This window comes from Eleutherodactylus coqui, chromosome 7 (genome assembly GCF_035609145.1).
Source record: "Eleutherodactylus coqui strain aEleCoq1 chromosome 7, aEleCoq1.hap1, whole genome shotgun sequence".
Taxonomy (NCBI): Eukaryota; Metazoa; Chordata; class Amphibia; order Anura; family Eleutherodactylidae; genus Eleutherodactylus; species Eleutherodactylus coqui.
Window position 1 is genome coordinate 127,958,203 of NC_089843.1, and position 16,818 is coordinate 127,975,020.

At 41.4% G+C, this 16,818-nt stretch overlaps 1 protein-coding gene across 2 annotated transcripts in view; it reads right to left on the bottom strand.

The window, feature by feature from the left end:
* The window catches only part of ARHGAP10 (Rho GTPase activating protein 10), a 227,108-nt gene that overhangs the window by 89,733 nt on the left and 120,557 nt on the right, over nt 1–16,818 (bottom strand). For both annotated transcript variants that reach the window (XM_066573663.1, XM_066573664.1), the window contains exon 18: nt 15,188–15,347. In XM_066573663.1, coding sequence (XP_066429760.1) covers nt 15,188–15,347 — 160 coding nt within the window. The remainder of the gene's footprint in view (nt 1–15,187; nt 15,348–16,818) is intronic.

Consider the following 16,818-nt stretch of genomic DNA (forward strand, 5'->3'; position numbering starts at 1 on the left):
TCCACATTGGTGGGGGTTTTAATGGCGAGAGCCCCACCAGTCAGAAAGTTATCTCCTATGCTGTACATATAGACAAGATATAGCAGATTTTGGCCATTTCAGTTGCCCGTCGTTTGAAAATTATGAACAAACACTTGTGATGGCCAACGACAGACTGTTGTATGCCCAAAACATGATCTGTCAGATTGGATTTCTTTTGACCGTGGTCACCTTTTACTTTTGGGCAAGCCTGCTTTACAATTTCTGCCTCATAGGCAAGCTTAGTCTGGCTTGTGGCTGGTGAGGTCATACATGCGAATATAATTCCATGAATGACTCGTTAGTTGGATTCTGGCTGATCAAAAGTGTGTATGGGCATCTATAGACTGCATGGATCAAAAGTTTATTGTAAAAGGGTTATCTAAGCAAAAACATTTTTTTGAAAGCCTGCTTACTGTGGTTAAAAACATAATGGCATTCTCACCCCACCTAATACGCCCAAGCTTCGAGATCGCACTGCAGTGAGGACCTCATCAGTAACAGTGACTGCTGTAGCCAATTAACTGCAGCGTGTCGGGTTGTTGGGACATAATTCCTGCTACCAGTGGATGTAGAGCAGCAGGGTGCATGCGCATGCCTTTTTAAAAATGTTTTTCCATCACATTGGACAGTTTAAAGCGGTTACCAAGACAATTTTAGGTAGTGCTATACGCATCTTGTAATTACTCGCATCACTACCTGTGCTTCAATGGGGCTGACAATCTAAACTTTATCGCACACCCAACTATGGCCAGTTTCACAGGGATACAGACAAGCTAGTAGTATGATTTTGGACTGTGGCAGGAAACTGGAAATCTTTAGGAAAACCATACAGGCAGCTGGAAAAGATCTATGCAGAAGGTGTCTTTCATTGAATTCAAACCATGTTGCTAAGGTCATCAGAAAACTGCCAGTTGTGTAAATTAAGTTTTTATGTTAAACATATTTAAAAGTTTGTAGTGATTTTTTTTCCTATATATTTTCGATGTCACGGTCTATACTTAATGTGCAGGATTCCACTTGCTCTCACCATTAAAATACTTTCTGGCTTTACCATTTTCTTATCTGCAGCCTGACTCTATATTTTTTCCTTAATAGGTTATCACATAAGATCTCGCACTCTCCAGATATTTTTAGGCTGCCGTCTGTCATGTCTCCCCTTCATTAGGCCCTGCTGCAGTATACATATTTATTAACGCAGGTAGGTTTTTGTGTCTAGTTACACTTATTACTAATAACTTGGGTTCCTTCTACATGCAGCAATAAATCGTTTGTAATTACGCTCGTATATTGTTCAATAGAGATGAGCGAACTTACTCGTTTAGGGCGTTTTTACACTCGAGCACCGCTTTTTCCGAGTAACTGACTACTCGGACGAAAAGATTCGGGGGGCGGCGTGGTGGAGCAGGGGGTAGCAGTGGGGAACAGGGGGGGCTCTCCCTCTTCCCCCCCCCCCCCCACCACTCCCCTCTGCAACCCCCCGCTCACCCCCGGCGCCCCTCGAATCTTTTCGTCCGAGTAGTCGGTTATTCGGAAAAAGCGGTGCTCGAGTGCAAAAACGCCATAAACGAGTAAGTTCGCTCATCTCTATTGCTCAGTCATTTATATCCACTGCACCACTGAATGTGAACGACTAAACAATCGCTGTCCACACGCAACAATGTGTGAACGATCATTTTTATATGTCTGTACGAAATTAATGACAAACGAAATTAAGAAATTCCCGTTAGTCAATTGATCGTTGGCCGTGTAAACGATTATTGCTCAAATTCACGCAATTTTTTTGAGTGATAATTGTTCTGTGTAAAAGAGCCCTTAATCTCCAAACCTTTCTTACATACATATTTCCCTTCTTTCTTTGCGCTCTATCTTTTCTCCCTTAGGCCACTTTTATACACTGCTTTATACCGTGATTAGCGTGACTTCCTGAGTGCCACGCTAACCACGGTACAACGCCATCATTTATATTAATGGGGCTTCTCCGACCTGCGCAAGAACACCACAATTTTAGAGAAGTTTCTGTTCTATTTTCGCGAATTTTAGCAATTTTTAAAGCCCCATATCAGCCATCACAATGAGGGGTGCATTGAAAAGCGCTGTCAAATGCTGTGACGTGTTCAAATATGCCGCTGTAAAAATGCAGTGATTGAGTGGCATTTTCTGAACGCATGTATTAGTCGCCTTACTTCTGACACTTCCCATCTTGGCAAAATCACTTTTCAGTTTACATTGAGTATATTGGAGACAGCAGCCATTTCGAAATCATCAGAAAGCAAGATTACAGGTAACACCTCAGTAGTAAGCTGGAGTCAAACTCATGATTACACCAATGACAATAGGTGGAGTAGATAGCTGAGCTCCACCCCCTTCCACCTCTTCCCTGCACAATGACCTCCATAGGTCACAGAGCATGCTCACAACAATGTCCCACATCAATCAATAGCTCGGTATATGACATATCTGAAGTTATCCATTTTAACCCAGGTGCATGCTGCAAAGCAAATCAGGAAAAAATGACAAATTAATAGCGGAAAATCAAGGAAAGGAAGACAGTGAAAAATGTTATCTCATGTCTGATTAGAGTAAAGGGTGCTTTTGAAAGTCTCAGTGTTCTTAGATTTTCATTTCCAATACGTTTGTGAAACCTTTCCCTACAAAGCGTGCCGCAGACCGCTCTTTCTTCCCGATTCACTAACAGGAACATCATTATCTGCAACACTACAAATATAGAGAAGCTGCAGCTCAGTCATTGTCACTCGGAATTCAAGCCAACTATCTCAGATTGTACTTTTCCCCAACTCCTGGTTCCCCATCAATTACATGCTGGTACACTGATTTAAAAGGGGATCACATACTACTACATTTTGTTGCTGCAGGGAAAATACATAGGTGTCTTCTGGCGCTCTCAGGGATAACAACTGATGGCCAAGGGCTCAATTTTAATGTGATTATTAATGCGTACGGTCACCTTAAATGCAATTAAGTTGATGAAAATGGACTATATAAACCATTTATCTGGTGAAATGTAACGATGAATGATCATTGCAGACTACTGAAAAACAGACAGACAATCGTCTGTCTGTCTGGAAAGAAGTCAGCCATTTTGAATTTTTTCGGTCCAATAGTTTGAGGACAAATCTTTCCTCCACCAAACAACTATGAAAGAGTATTCCTAAAAAGACCTTTCATCCATCGCTCAGTGTCATGCAGCATGTATGGACAGTTTGAAGGACTCTAACAGCCAGTATAGACTAAAGTGTATAGCTGCAACTGTTCACCAGATGATCTTTCAGTCAACGGCTACTCAAGCATCAGCATACTTCTGTCTAATGTGTATGGCCACCTTTAGCCATTGACATGTTTTCCTGGGATGAAGACAGTGACAATGTGCCAGTTAATCATAGCAAAAAAAGAAGTCAGCTTCCTTCTGGAATGAAATTTCTATCGGATCAAGATTTAGATGGACTGATAACATCTTCTTTATCTTGCTTCACTTCAAATCAAATTCAAACAATTTTGAAATGATTTTAAGTACATGATATGTGCAGAAGCGATAAAACTGGATATCGGTCACTAAAAATAACTTCCTTTTATCTGTCATCACCAGTAGTAATTTCAGTATTTCCATTGAGTGCTTATGATATCAGTTATTCTATTGTCTTTGTGTGATGTGTTTGACAGTTTTAGTATTCCCTGTGATGTCTTCCCAGTGGCTCCTGACACTATTGTCATGGCCAGCTATCTTTGGCTGTAGCCTAATATAAAACAGCAGAAGATCTCCAGAACAGCACTGCTGAGGTAGATCATGAAACTCAACGGTCAAGTAGAGTGCTACAAGTCCAGCCAATGGCGGGATTTTTTTTATTTTGCTTTGCGTTAGAATCTTTGGATCCATAATAACTAGGACTTTTTCAGTAGAACATTCCCCTCTTTCGACTTGTAGCAAAACCTTGTCTTCTGGAGCGCCTACCTTTCTGGGTTTGACTGGCCCTGCTGGGTTGTACACCATTGTTACAGAGTAATAGCAACCTGGTAATGTTCTAAAACAACCAATAAAGGGGACTTTAATTTATTTTTTCATTAGATTATAGCTGATTGGATTTTTCATGCAGACCTAAATAATAATCGTTCATCTGCCATTATTTGGTATAAACCGGCATCGTGCAATTTGCTAAATAGACAGCAGCGGAAGAAGGGTTGACTAGAAGGATGGTTAGGCTTAAATGATTGATCGAAACTACCCAGTTCTTATTCACTGTAAATGCATGCCTAGTGAACGATATACGATTGCCAAGTCAACACCCGTTGCGCACGTGTTACAATAAACCTTGCCATAAAAAAGGTACACTTTAATTAGAGCTGGCCTCACTTGGCCGTAAACGTAAAGCTCCATGGAGCTCTCGCAGCCGTTTACAGCTGTGAACCCGGACGTAACCCTGCGTACAGCATGTATGGTGGATGAGCCTTGTGTGGCGCAGAGTGTAAGCTCTCGCTCATGACCTGAAGGTTGCAAGTTCAATCCCCGAATGGTTAAGGTAACCGGCTCAAGGTTGACTCAGCCTTCCATCCTTCCGAGGTCGGTAAAATGAGAACCCAGCTTGGTGGGGGGTAATAAGTAAAAATTACCTGAAAGCACTGCGGAATAAGTTGGCGCTATACAAATAACAAGATTTATTTTATTTAAAAATTGTACTGTGCATGACTGCGTACTCAAACACTCAAAAACTCAAATATATATATGACAAAGTAGAACACGATAATGTGACCAGAACTGCATAAAACAATATAATTGATTGCCTGCGCTCTACCGCGTATTACACCACATACAGATCCCACGTAATACACAATTCCAATACGGTCATGTTAGCTCAACCTAACAATCTCTTTAAAAAAATGCATCTGCAGTTAGGGATTGTACCCATTTACATATGTATATAGCACTCTATATAGACTACATGTTTGTACTCAAAATGTATGCATACTGTGACATAGCATGTGGTAGACAATATTAACGGGGACCAGTCAGCTTGAATTTGCAGTCTATTCAGCAGGTTGCATGCTATTGCAGGAGCGGCTGAGCAGATGCATATATAAGTATGTTTCAATCTCTGCTCATTCTGGGCTTCATTGTCCAGTGGGTTGTACTAGCAGTGATTGGCAGCCTCCCTGTTAGCACTTTCATATACATATAGCGGTCAATCACTAATTGGACCGTCCACTGGACCAAGCAACTCAGAAAGAGCAGAGATGGAAATGCGTAAAATACAAGAATCCACCTGTGCCCACGGGCATGGACAGTATTCTTACCTGTCCAGATGCAGTGTGGGTCTCCTGCATTCTGCAGGAATCTTTCTTCTGCACGGCGGATGCGTGCAGGCGCATTTGCAGTGCATTTTTTTTCCTTTAAAAATCTCCTGCTTTCCCACCTAAACATAAATTGTAGTGTTGCTTGTGCTATAATTGCCCAGTGCAAGCCTATTGGAGAACATCATACATGCTATTGAGCAACTAAGTGAAATGTGGAAATGACAGAGGTGTTAGTAAAAGCAGAGGGGGAATATCAATGAGCTGTATAAGGCATACAACACGACCACGTTTTCTTCATGCAGTCATGAGAGAGCTGGTATTATTGCCCTAAGACATTTCCTTCAATCTATGCAGCTATCATCTTTGAAAGCAAATGTTTCTGCTACTAAGAAATTCTTCATTTCCAATCACATTTATCATGCTAAGTAATAGTAACACAACAGCGTGTAAGGCTGAAAAAAAGACATATGTCCATCTGGTTCAGTCTAGTAACCCCCAATGATGATCCAGAGAACTGCAAAGAACCCCATGAGGTAGAGGCCAATTTTCCCAATTTTAAAAAATTACTTCCTAACACCAATCTGGCACTCGGAATAATCCCTGGAGTGCCAACCCTTCTGAAATGATCAATGACTTGAACATGTAATATTATACTTAAGAAAGCCCATGACGTAGAAGCCAATTTTCCTAAATTTTAAAAACTTCTTCCCAACTCGAATCTGGCAGTCAGAATAAACCCTGGATCACCAACTCTTCTGAAATAATCAGCTACTTTAACATGTAATATGATACTTCAAGAAAGGCATCAACACGTCATCAGGCAGAGTTTTTCATAGTCTCACTGCTCTTACAGTAAAGAACCCCTTCTATGTTAGTGTAAAAACCTTCTTTCCTGGGTATAAGTAGATGATGACAAAGATCTCTGATTTGTCCTCCGATAAACGTATACATGTTTATTAGGTCGCACCTAAGCCGTCTTTTTTCTAAACTAAATAACCATAATTTTGATAACCTCTCTGGGTATTGTAGTCCACCCATTCCATTTATTAACTTAGTTGTCCGTATTTGAACCCACTCAAGCTCTGATTTATCCTTCTTAAGTACTGGTGCCAAAAATTGTAAATACTATTCCATGGGTGGTCTGACCAGTGGCTTGTAAAGAGGAAGAACAATGTTCTTGTGATGTGCACATATACTTTCCTTTGATGCACCTCATGATCCCATTTGCCTTGGCAGCAGCTGCCTGACACTGGTTGCTCCAGTTGAGTTTACAGGTAATCCCCAAGCCCTTTTCCATGTCAGTTTTGCCCAGTGGTTTCCCATTTAGTGTGTAATGGTGACATGTAGTTTCCTTTCACATGTATATAACCTTACATTTATCAGTATTAAACTTCATTTGCCACTTTTCTGACGAATTTATTTAGATCCATTTGCAACTGTATACTGTGCTCTCTGGTTTTCTCCTACTCCTAACCCTTTAATTCCTGTAAGATATGAACTGCTCACAGTGAGTATAGAATCATAGAATGGTAGAGTTGGAAGGGACCTCCAGGGTCTTCTGGTCTAACCCCCTGCTCAATGCAGAATCACTAAATCATCCCAGACAGATGGCTGTCCAGCCTTTGTTTGAACACTTCCATTGAAGGAGAACTCACCACCTCCCTTGGTAACCTGTTCCACTATTTAAGATGTTTTTAAAAATTTCCCATTTATTGTCTTTATTCTTATTTCTGAGGACATTGCTCCAGTCAGTAAGGTTAAGGGCATCTCTAAGCTGATTGACCTTTGCCTTCCTAAAGTTTAGTATTTTTGTAGCTCCCTGATAAGACTCCCTATTAAAAGACAAGTTAAAATTATGATCCCCATTTCCCAGGTGCTCCCCTACCTGCACCCCTGTTATTCTGGCAGGTCTACTGGTTAATTTTAAGTCCAAAATGGCCGTCACTCTAGTTGGGTCCTGTACAAGTTGGGTAAGGTAATTATCTTTAGAAATTAACAGGAACCCATTTCCTTTATGAGATCTGCAGGTATCCTTTTCCCAGTTTATATCTGAATTGTTAGTTAAAGTCCCCCATTATAATTACTTTATTGTTATTTGACGCTATAGCCATTTGCCTCAGTAATATATTTTTGGTGGCTTATGTTGTATTTGCTGGCTAACTGTACTAATCCCTCCCACCACTCCACCCCTATTTCCATTACTTAGTCCCAGATCACTGTCTACACTATTTTCCCCTCTAGCTTTATGGTTGTCTTCACCCCCCAGTCCCTAGTTTAAACACTCCTGCAGCCTTCTAGACATCTTCTCTCCTCCCCCCATTGAGATGCAACCCATTCCTACGGCAGAACCTGTAGCCAACAGCAAAGTCTGCTCAGTTCTCCAGAAATCCCTCCGTCCTACAGCAACTCTTGATCCACTTATTTACTTCTCTAATCTTCCGCTGTCTTTCTGGTGTACCACATGGTACAGGTAGTATTTAGAAACACCTACTATCTTCGAGGTCGTTACCCTAGGTTTACATCCTACCTCTAACTTTGCCACTGGTGTGTACAATGACCACTGGTTCAGCCCAGCCGCTCCCAGTAATCTGTTGATCCCATCTGTGATGTGTAGAACTCGAGCGCCAGGAGGACAACAGACTGTTCGACGATCCTCAGTCCCCCACTACCAGAATCTGTCTAGCCTGCCCTGCGCTTCCATTCTCCTTCTTACTGGAGCAAACATCTCCCTGGCGGTCAGAGGCAATGTCGTACTGCAGCAGTGCTAATCCTGTAATGGCATTCACCTTATCTGCCAACTTTGCAAATTTGTTGGAGTGTGCCAGTTCAGCTCTTTCCTCTACCCTTCCTTTTGTTACCCAACTGGCTGCCTGATCATCCTGCACTGCCATGCAACCATCCATACCCACATCGGCCCCAGCGAGGATCTGCTCAGTGAGCAGCAAATCCTTTTCCATGTTGCCAATGGATCTCACTCTTGCAAGCTCAAGGGATGTTCAAGGACAACATACATGACACAAGAGGTACAGTGTACGGCCTTGTCAATCATGGAGCACATTCTAAATAGGGATAGTACAAATAAAAATCAAGTAATTTATATAAACAAAAAAATAACAGAAAATACAACTCCCCCAACTTTAAAGTCACCCAATTTTAAGTCTCATACACACTTAAAATGACCACACGTCGCCACGCACCAACAGTCGCTCCGTTGTTTGGATTAAATAGCTAGTAGCAGCAGTAACTCCTGCAATGAATCTTCTGTTTTGAAAAGCTAAAAGTAGGTTATTATGTAAGCTGAAGTAAACTGTTCATCATGCATGAATGTATTTAGGAAGGAGGGGGTGCACTTTTGAACTTTTAATCCCCTTGTACTAGTCTAATGTTTGCATACCTATGTGAATCATAACTGGTTATTCATTCAGTCATAGCACACATCTACTGACCTTGATTTTTATTCAGTTTTGTATAAAACACATTAAATGTGACGATACTGTTTACTTTTATGATTTGCCCATGTATAAAGCTTTTTTTTGTTGCTGTAAGTGAATGTTTGCTTTAATAGAACGGCCATTGAAAAATCACCAAAAAGACCTTCTCCATTTACTCATCTGTTAACAATCTTATTTTTTAAAAGCCCTCACAGCTCTGTGGAACGATGGTGGCAAAAATAATGACGACTTAAACGAGTAATGTACCGAATATACTCGAGTATTAGCCGACCCGGGCATAAGCAGAGTCAATAAGTTTTACCACAAAAAAAAAAACAAAAAACTTATTGACTCGAGTATAAGCCGAGCTATACTCAAGTATATACTAGGTAAAAAAAAACAACAAAAAACGCAATACTCACCAAACAGCCTGCGTCTGTGTCCCCGACGCGATGGTCTCCCCGGCGGTGCGGCAAGCTGCTTAAGACTTCTCCCCCGCTGTCATCTCCCTGGCTTGGTTTTGAAATCTCTTGCCATCAGCGCTGTGTGAGGAAGCGCTGTGATTGGATCGTGTGCCGGCCAATCACAGCCGGCGCTCGATAAACCAATCACAGCCATTCTGTGATGTCATTTTTTTACCTAGGCTTATACGTGAGTATATAAAAGTACATGACAAGAGCGTTTTTATCCTTAAAAGAAGAACATATACTACAGGACATAAATTTTGACCAAATTTTGAAAACTGGATATCACATCCATGTGTTTACAGAGGAAAAGTGGAAGTTATTAAGAAAGCATGTTGTTTCAACTTCTTCTTCTAACACAATGACATTTCTACAAAGACTTGTGTGAATTTCAGATCATGGCTGCTGGGATTCACATCTATTTAGACATGAGTATTGGTAAGCTCTGACTCTGATGTTGGAAGGTAAGTTCTTGATACGAGCTAGATCATGGTCCTGTGCAGGTTAGTGGGGTCTCGCATCAAACTTGGCTTGAATCAAACCAAGCTTCTAGATAATAAATCTGTGGAAAGCAATATCATATTAAAACATGAAAAGGGCTTCCGCAGTTTCCTCCCACGAAGCTACATTACCTATGTAATGTATTCATAACCTATTGGACCATTTCATCTTTTAGAATATTAAAAGTTTTGATAATCGTGAAAGCACATTTCTACATTTATGATTATTAAATACAAAGTGTCTGAATGTATGTCTATTCGCATCCGCCTACACACACACTCAATACCGTGATCCGTAGTGTTAGCAATCTGAAAAACTGTAAAGGTTTTGTGAAACTTACAAGGTTACTGTCAGCTATTAGTTAAGATCTCCATATACATTAGACTAAAGTTGATTTAAAAGGATGATACATTTACTGTGTCCTTCAGGCCGCCTGCACACAGGCAGATCTGCATTGCGGAATCCAGACTGGGCGTCCACCTCCGGATTCCGAAGCAAATACCACCCGTAGAATGCAATGGGAAAGGGATTTTACCTGAACACAAGCAGAAATCAATTACGATTTTCCGCTTTTGGGGGGGGGAAAATCACAGCATACTGTATTTTTACTGTACTGCGTATGTGCGTCGGATGAACCCTTTGCAGTACAGATTAAGAAGATTCCGGACAGGTACGTGGGGTCAAGGGCCGAGCACAAGGTTGGATTCCGTTGCGGGAATCCCACATGCGGAATCCCATCCAAATGAGACAAAACTGAATCCTAAACCCAGCATATTTCATTTGCCCAGTGTATGCAAAATTATTTTTTTTAACCGGTATGTTTACATGCTTTTTTTTTTTATATACTTCTTTGCAATGCATGACACAAAAAGAAAAAAAAAAAACTTATTACCAGGAGTGTCTAGAGTTTTGCAATGCAAGTATATTTTCAAATGTATCAGTACTTGGGCTTCCAACTACTAAGGCCCAATGCCCACTGTCATATTTGCACTACAGGATCAGGAGCGTGAGTTCGCTTGTGGATCCCGCAGCTAATACTCCTCGTAGGACATGCCATAGAAAACCCTTTTTTTATGCCCACGAGTACCTGCTGGCTCGTCCCTGAAGATTCGGGGGGGCCACGGGGGTGGCGCGGGGCGGGAGAGCGAGAGAGATCCCGTCCGCAGCCCCCCGCTCACTCGAAAATGCTCTCTCGAGTAAATCGCCCTACCGAGTATGCTCGCTCATCTCTATTTAAGAGTTCTTCTACATGGAACGAATGTTAAGCACTTAAGCAGCAGACAGCCACCCCGACAATTAGAGCTCGTGTGCTTTCACATAGAGGAGAGCTCCAGTCGTCCGTCATAAGCAGTCGCTCAACAATGAATGACTGCCCATTTATACGACGATCATCAGGTTTGTATGCCTGCTCAACAATGAATGACTGCCCATTTATACGGGACGATCATCAGGTTTGTATGCCTGCTCAACAATGAATGACTGCCCATTTATACGGGACGATCATCAGGTTTGTATGCCTGCTCAACAATGAATGACTGCCCATTTATACGGGACGATCATCAGGTTTGTATGCCTGCACAAACTGAACGACAAAAAAATATATGAACAAACTATCGTTCCAGTAGCTGGCCATGTTCACACTGAACGATTAGCATTCAGTTTCGCACGAACCCGCGATAAACTGAATGATAATAGTTCCATACTAAAGGTCTCTAAGACTTAATAGTACATGAAGTACACATTAAATATAGCCTGGCGATTGCAAGATATGCAAATAACTGCTTGTATATCATAAACCTTTCGATGTAGCAGTGCATATCCTGTTGTGTCTTACTGCTAAGATACCATACATTCACAATATTTATCACTTGTGTTCAGAAAATCTGCCTGCTAAGCTGTTATTTGCGGTGCTGAAAAGGTCTGCTCTTCAGCTAGGAAGTCATTCCCTTCCTCGTGGAACCACAGTGCCCCCTTATGAGGAAGATTCAAGACAATGCAGCTTCTAGCAGAAGGTTTCTCAATCGTGTCAGCCTCAAACCTTAACTCCAACTTTAAATGTAATAATCAACATTGTTTTACTACTAACAGTTTTACCTTACAAGTAGCATGGAAATCGAATATATATTATATATATGTATAGTACTTCGATAAAAAAGCTATTTTTTCTTTAACTTAGAAATTCCATAAATTATCGGAAACCCATCTGTTTAGTTGCAGTGGTGCTCTGACAAGACCTCAAGGAACGTGAAGCTTGCGACAGGTTATTTTCAACTCACAAATAGCAGGGGGTTCATGAGGGTCAGGATAGTCCATAGAAAAGATTAAAGTGGTCTCCCGTTCTGGTAATAACAAAATACTGCACTTCTAGCCACATGAAAAAGGGTGATTTGGCATCTGTTTGCCTCCATCTCCTTCCATAATAGCTGGGTAAATTCCTCACTTGCACATTTGCTAATTTCGTAGGATGTGTGTAGCAGGAATCCCTGTACAGGTTCGTTCTGCCCCTCAGGCCCAATGTCTACGGGTGGATTTGAAATGTGGAAGATCCGCAGTTCAAGCCGCCTATGGTGAACCATGGGCATCTGCACTTGAATTTTGACATGCGGCTTTGTTTTCCAGATTCGGAAAACAAATCACAGTATGCTCCATTTTAGTGCGGTTCCTGCACTGACTGCTTCCATTGAAGTCAATGGAAGCTGCTTGATCCGCAGCCTGTCTGCAACTGACATTTCAGATGGGCCGTGGATTCTACAGGAAAGCAGGAGTTAAAAAAAAAAAAAAAAGGACTGCGCATGCGCGTAGGCCGGCGCTTCCACAATACAGACCCAGGCAGGTACACAGGATGGCTGGCCGCGGACACGGTTGGATTCCGCCGCGGACTCCCATGTGTGGAATCTGACCAGCCCGTGAACATGAGCCCTTAAAATACGGGATGCAGCCAAATTAGTCTGGCTGGAGCCCCATAGCAGACACATAGCAGACTATTATGCATTAAGCACACAAGTGCTATGAATACTTGTTGCAGATTATTACTACTATTCCCACTAGTGTTGAGCAAACTGAAACCTGTTTTGAGTGAAACTTTGCTTGGGATTAAAAAAAGAAGGTTGGTACGGCTCAAACCTGAACTGGGCTTTTAGTAGAGTTCTACATGAAACAGAATTCCACTGGTCCAGTTCACTCAACACTAGTCTTAAATACTGGTCTAAGACTGGGAAATGCCCTGTATAACACACTCAGAATATTATACAGGACTTCTATGGCTCTTAGCCAGTGTTACACACCAGTTTCATGGCTTCTGGTGAATTCTTCAAAGGTTCGCACCTCACCAATTATCCCATTTTCATAGAAATGATAGGTGTACTTTAGGTATTGCCCTGCACACTTTTTAAGCAATACTTAGAAAGGATCAAACAATAGTTCACATCTTGGTTTGACTCACTCTAAAACCAAATCTAATAAAGAAACATGGCAATAGCATAGAGGAGCGGTTCCAGTTCCAAGGAATGTGTCTAGACTGCAGTGGGTGTTCCAGCTAGCAAAGGCTTTGATAGTGAAACATTGTATCACAAGAGGGGTGACAGGTGTATGAATCTACCCTGGGTGATATTAACAGCTCACACTGATCAATAGAAGGGCATAGCTAGTCGGGAGGCGAAAGGAACAGCAGATTATTACACGTTGGAGTTATTTCTCTTGTGCCGTGCTTTAAAAGCAATACAAAGAAAGATAATTATATGCTTTTCATTTTCTGAACTTTCCTTTTCTTTAGACAATCAGGCTAAGCATTGTGGATTCGGAATGAAGATGTGTGTTTATATATATTATATATATAAAGCACACATTTAAATGATATTCGTACATGCACACACTGCTCCGCGACTTATAAATAGTTTAGGTATTACGTTCTATATAACAATACGTCTCTTGTCTAGTCTGTTAGCCCTGGGCCATTGCCAGTAATGAAATATTTTCCTTCTACCAATGAAAATTGGTTTCCTGGCCCTCCCTTATGTCCCAGTGTCACCTCACTTGACTTTTAATTTGTAGTGTGCTGTACACCTCTGGCAAGTATCTGATATCAGTGTAAACTTTAGGTAGAAAAAGGTATTTCACTACAGTTATAAAAATAAAACCTAGGAGTATATAACAATGTAGTATATTCAAATAGAATGTGATTGCAGATTAAGGACAGTCCCCTCATTTAATTAAACTTAAAGTCAATCTCCGAATTGGCGTAATGCATTAACTAGCATTCTACAGCTATAGGTGTAAACCTGAAGCAACAGCAGCAAGAGCAAGCCTGAGTGTGTATCATCTAATGTAAGCACTCCATAACCACTATATGCCTCCATATAGAATGAGGATATGCTGTGGAGGCCCTACATATGGTATAATCTGCATAGTCCGTTGTCAGACTAGACTGACTATATTCAATCATTATAGCATGCTCTTGATCCTCCCCTGCACTCATACATGGTAATATTCTTATTCTATAAAGCAAAATCATAGAATGGTAGAGTTGGAAGGGACCTCCAGGGTCATCGGGTCCAACCCCCTGCTCAGTGCAGGATACACTAAATCATCCCATACAGGTATTTGTCCAGCCTTTGTTTGAACACTTCAATTGAAGGAGAATTCACCACCTCTAGTGGTAACCTGTTCCACTCATTCATCACCCTCACTGAGGAATGGAGTGGCGGTCATGCATGTGCACTGCTGCTCCATTCATCCCTATAGGACTTTTGAAGACTGCCACTCGCTTGTACACCACTCTCTCAGGTAGTACCATAGAGATTAATAAAGCGGTAGTGCATGTGTGACTACCGGTCCATTCATACAGGCAAATTCAAGACCCCTGTTCTCATGATCAATGGAGGAACCAGCAGTTGGCCCCCACCAATTAGACGGTTATCGCCTATCCTGTGTATACGTGAATAGTTGTTATGGTGGGACGACCACTTTAGTACACTTGTTTGTTTGTTTTTACAAAGAAAGCGTTAATATTTTACATTACAATCAGCATGTAGAATTAGTTCTAGATGGGGGAAAAACCTACCTAGTAAAGTGCTGCGATGTAAAGTGGGTGTGCAGATGGTAGTGAATGATGTTACCTGTGACCACCCTCCAAGGAGAAGACTGCACTGATGATTACGTTTAGGTATCAGTATAGTCTCAAGGTGGTCTCAGTTCACTGCCTCCCCTTATATCTAAAGAGATGAGCAGTTCTCTGAAGTTAAAATGACATTGCCAGGGCTACCATGATTTTCACAGAAATAAACCGACAGTGTTGAATAAAGCTATTCAGTCCAATATGTTGTTACTATTTTCGGCCCTGTCAATGATTTTTTCCAGATTTGCCGTGGATTTTACCCATTGCAATATAAAGCGGGATTTTAAGATATTTCTGCTACACATATGTTCTACTACACGTACAGTCTTAGGATATGTTTAAACCCACTCTACCTTCTCATGGTTTTCAATAAGTATTTCAACAACAATGTTCTGAAACTTCAGGTCCATGATGGCTGCTACCGTTTCTTCTTGAGGCCTCATCAGTGTTGGACCGAACACCACTCCTAAATTGGCTACAGTCATCAAATTCTTCTTGGCATTTGAGGAAACACTGAGGAAAGTACAAAAAGGGACAATGATACAAAAAGAGCTTAGGATGTTTGGCACTAGATACTAACACGGATGAACTGGGTTATAGTTTTTGTTTCATTAATGTTAAGTTATTTTTAGGATACAGTGACAAAGACTTACCTTTCAAAGATTCTGCTAAATGTGTCAAAATTAGGAATTATGTATGCTGCTACCAGGTTTCCGGCAAAATAAAAACCCGTCTTATATTAAATTTTGCCCCAAAAGAGGGTCTTATACTCACCTAGCAGACGCAGTTCAGGTCCCTCCCGCTGGGCTGCAGCACTGCAGCAGGCTTCCATGTAGTCCGCAATGCCAACAGAGCATTTGTGGTTGGTGACGGGGCTTGAATACCTCACCTCCAGCAAACGATTGGTCCGATTGGTTCACGAGCACCACCTCAACCAATCACAGCCATTCAATGGTGTCATTCAATAAATGGCTGCGAATGTTTCATTGAGCGCCGGCTCTGATTGGTTTAGGAGCGCCACCTGAGCCAATCAGAGCAATCGCTTGCTCGAAGTGGGGTATTCAAGCCCCGTCACCAACTAGAGATGCTCTGTAGGCATTGAAGACTGCACAGAAGCCTGCCAGAGTGCCGCAGCCTAGCGGGAGGGACCCCGAACACCACCTGCTAGGTGTGTATTGTTTTTTTTCCCCCTATGTAGTGTAGGTTGGGCTTATATTGGGGATAGCGCTTATATATCAAGCCCTCTCTGAATATCACGATAGGGCTTATTATCGGGTAGGTCTTATTTTCAGGGAAGCGTGGTAGTTAAAAGAAATTACCATCCAACAATGAAATTAAACTAAAGAAAACATATGTAAAAATTGTGGTTCCAAAACTAAAATTAGATGCGAATTTTCATCTCAAACACTTATACCAAGATGTGGCACACATATCTGATAGGTGTGGATCCCAGTTTGACACAACCTGAGCATGTGGGTACTAAGGATTGGCAAACAAGAGTTACCAGCACAACATTTCCTCAGTAAGTGACAGTCCTAGCAGAGGGAGCCACTATTTATGGCATAGATATACAATAAATTCTTGAGATGGGATTATTCCTCTATTACTACGAAAATATAGAAATAACTGCCATTACATTTCCAACTAACAAAATATGGTAGAACGTAAAAATCCTTTAGGCTAATACCAAGGTTTATCTCTTATTATATGACTTACTGCATAGGGGAGATCTCGGATCCAAAAATGTTCATGCCATCAATGTAAACTAAGTTTGAACTGAGTCCACAGCAGAGAGGAAGTGACAGTACTTGCCTTGTGACACTTTTAGCCAATCCCTCAACTTTCACCCCGAATGTTTTAAAATCATATTGTCTCCCCACCCTCACTTGGTTGGGGTCATATGAAAGGGACCTTACCACTGCTGAATGCCAAAACTTGCCAAATAGCTGAAAAAACATTGATCCAACAATAAACCTGAAGGGGT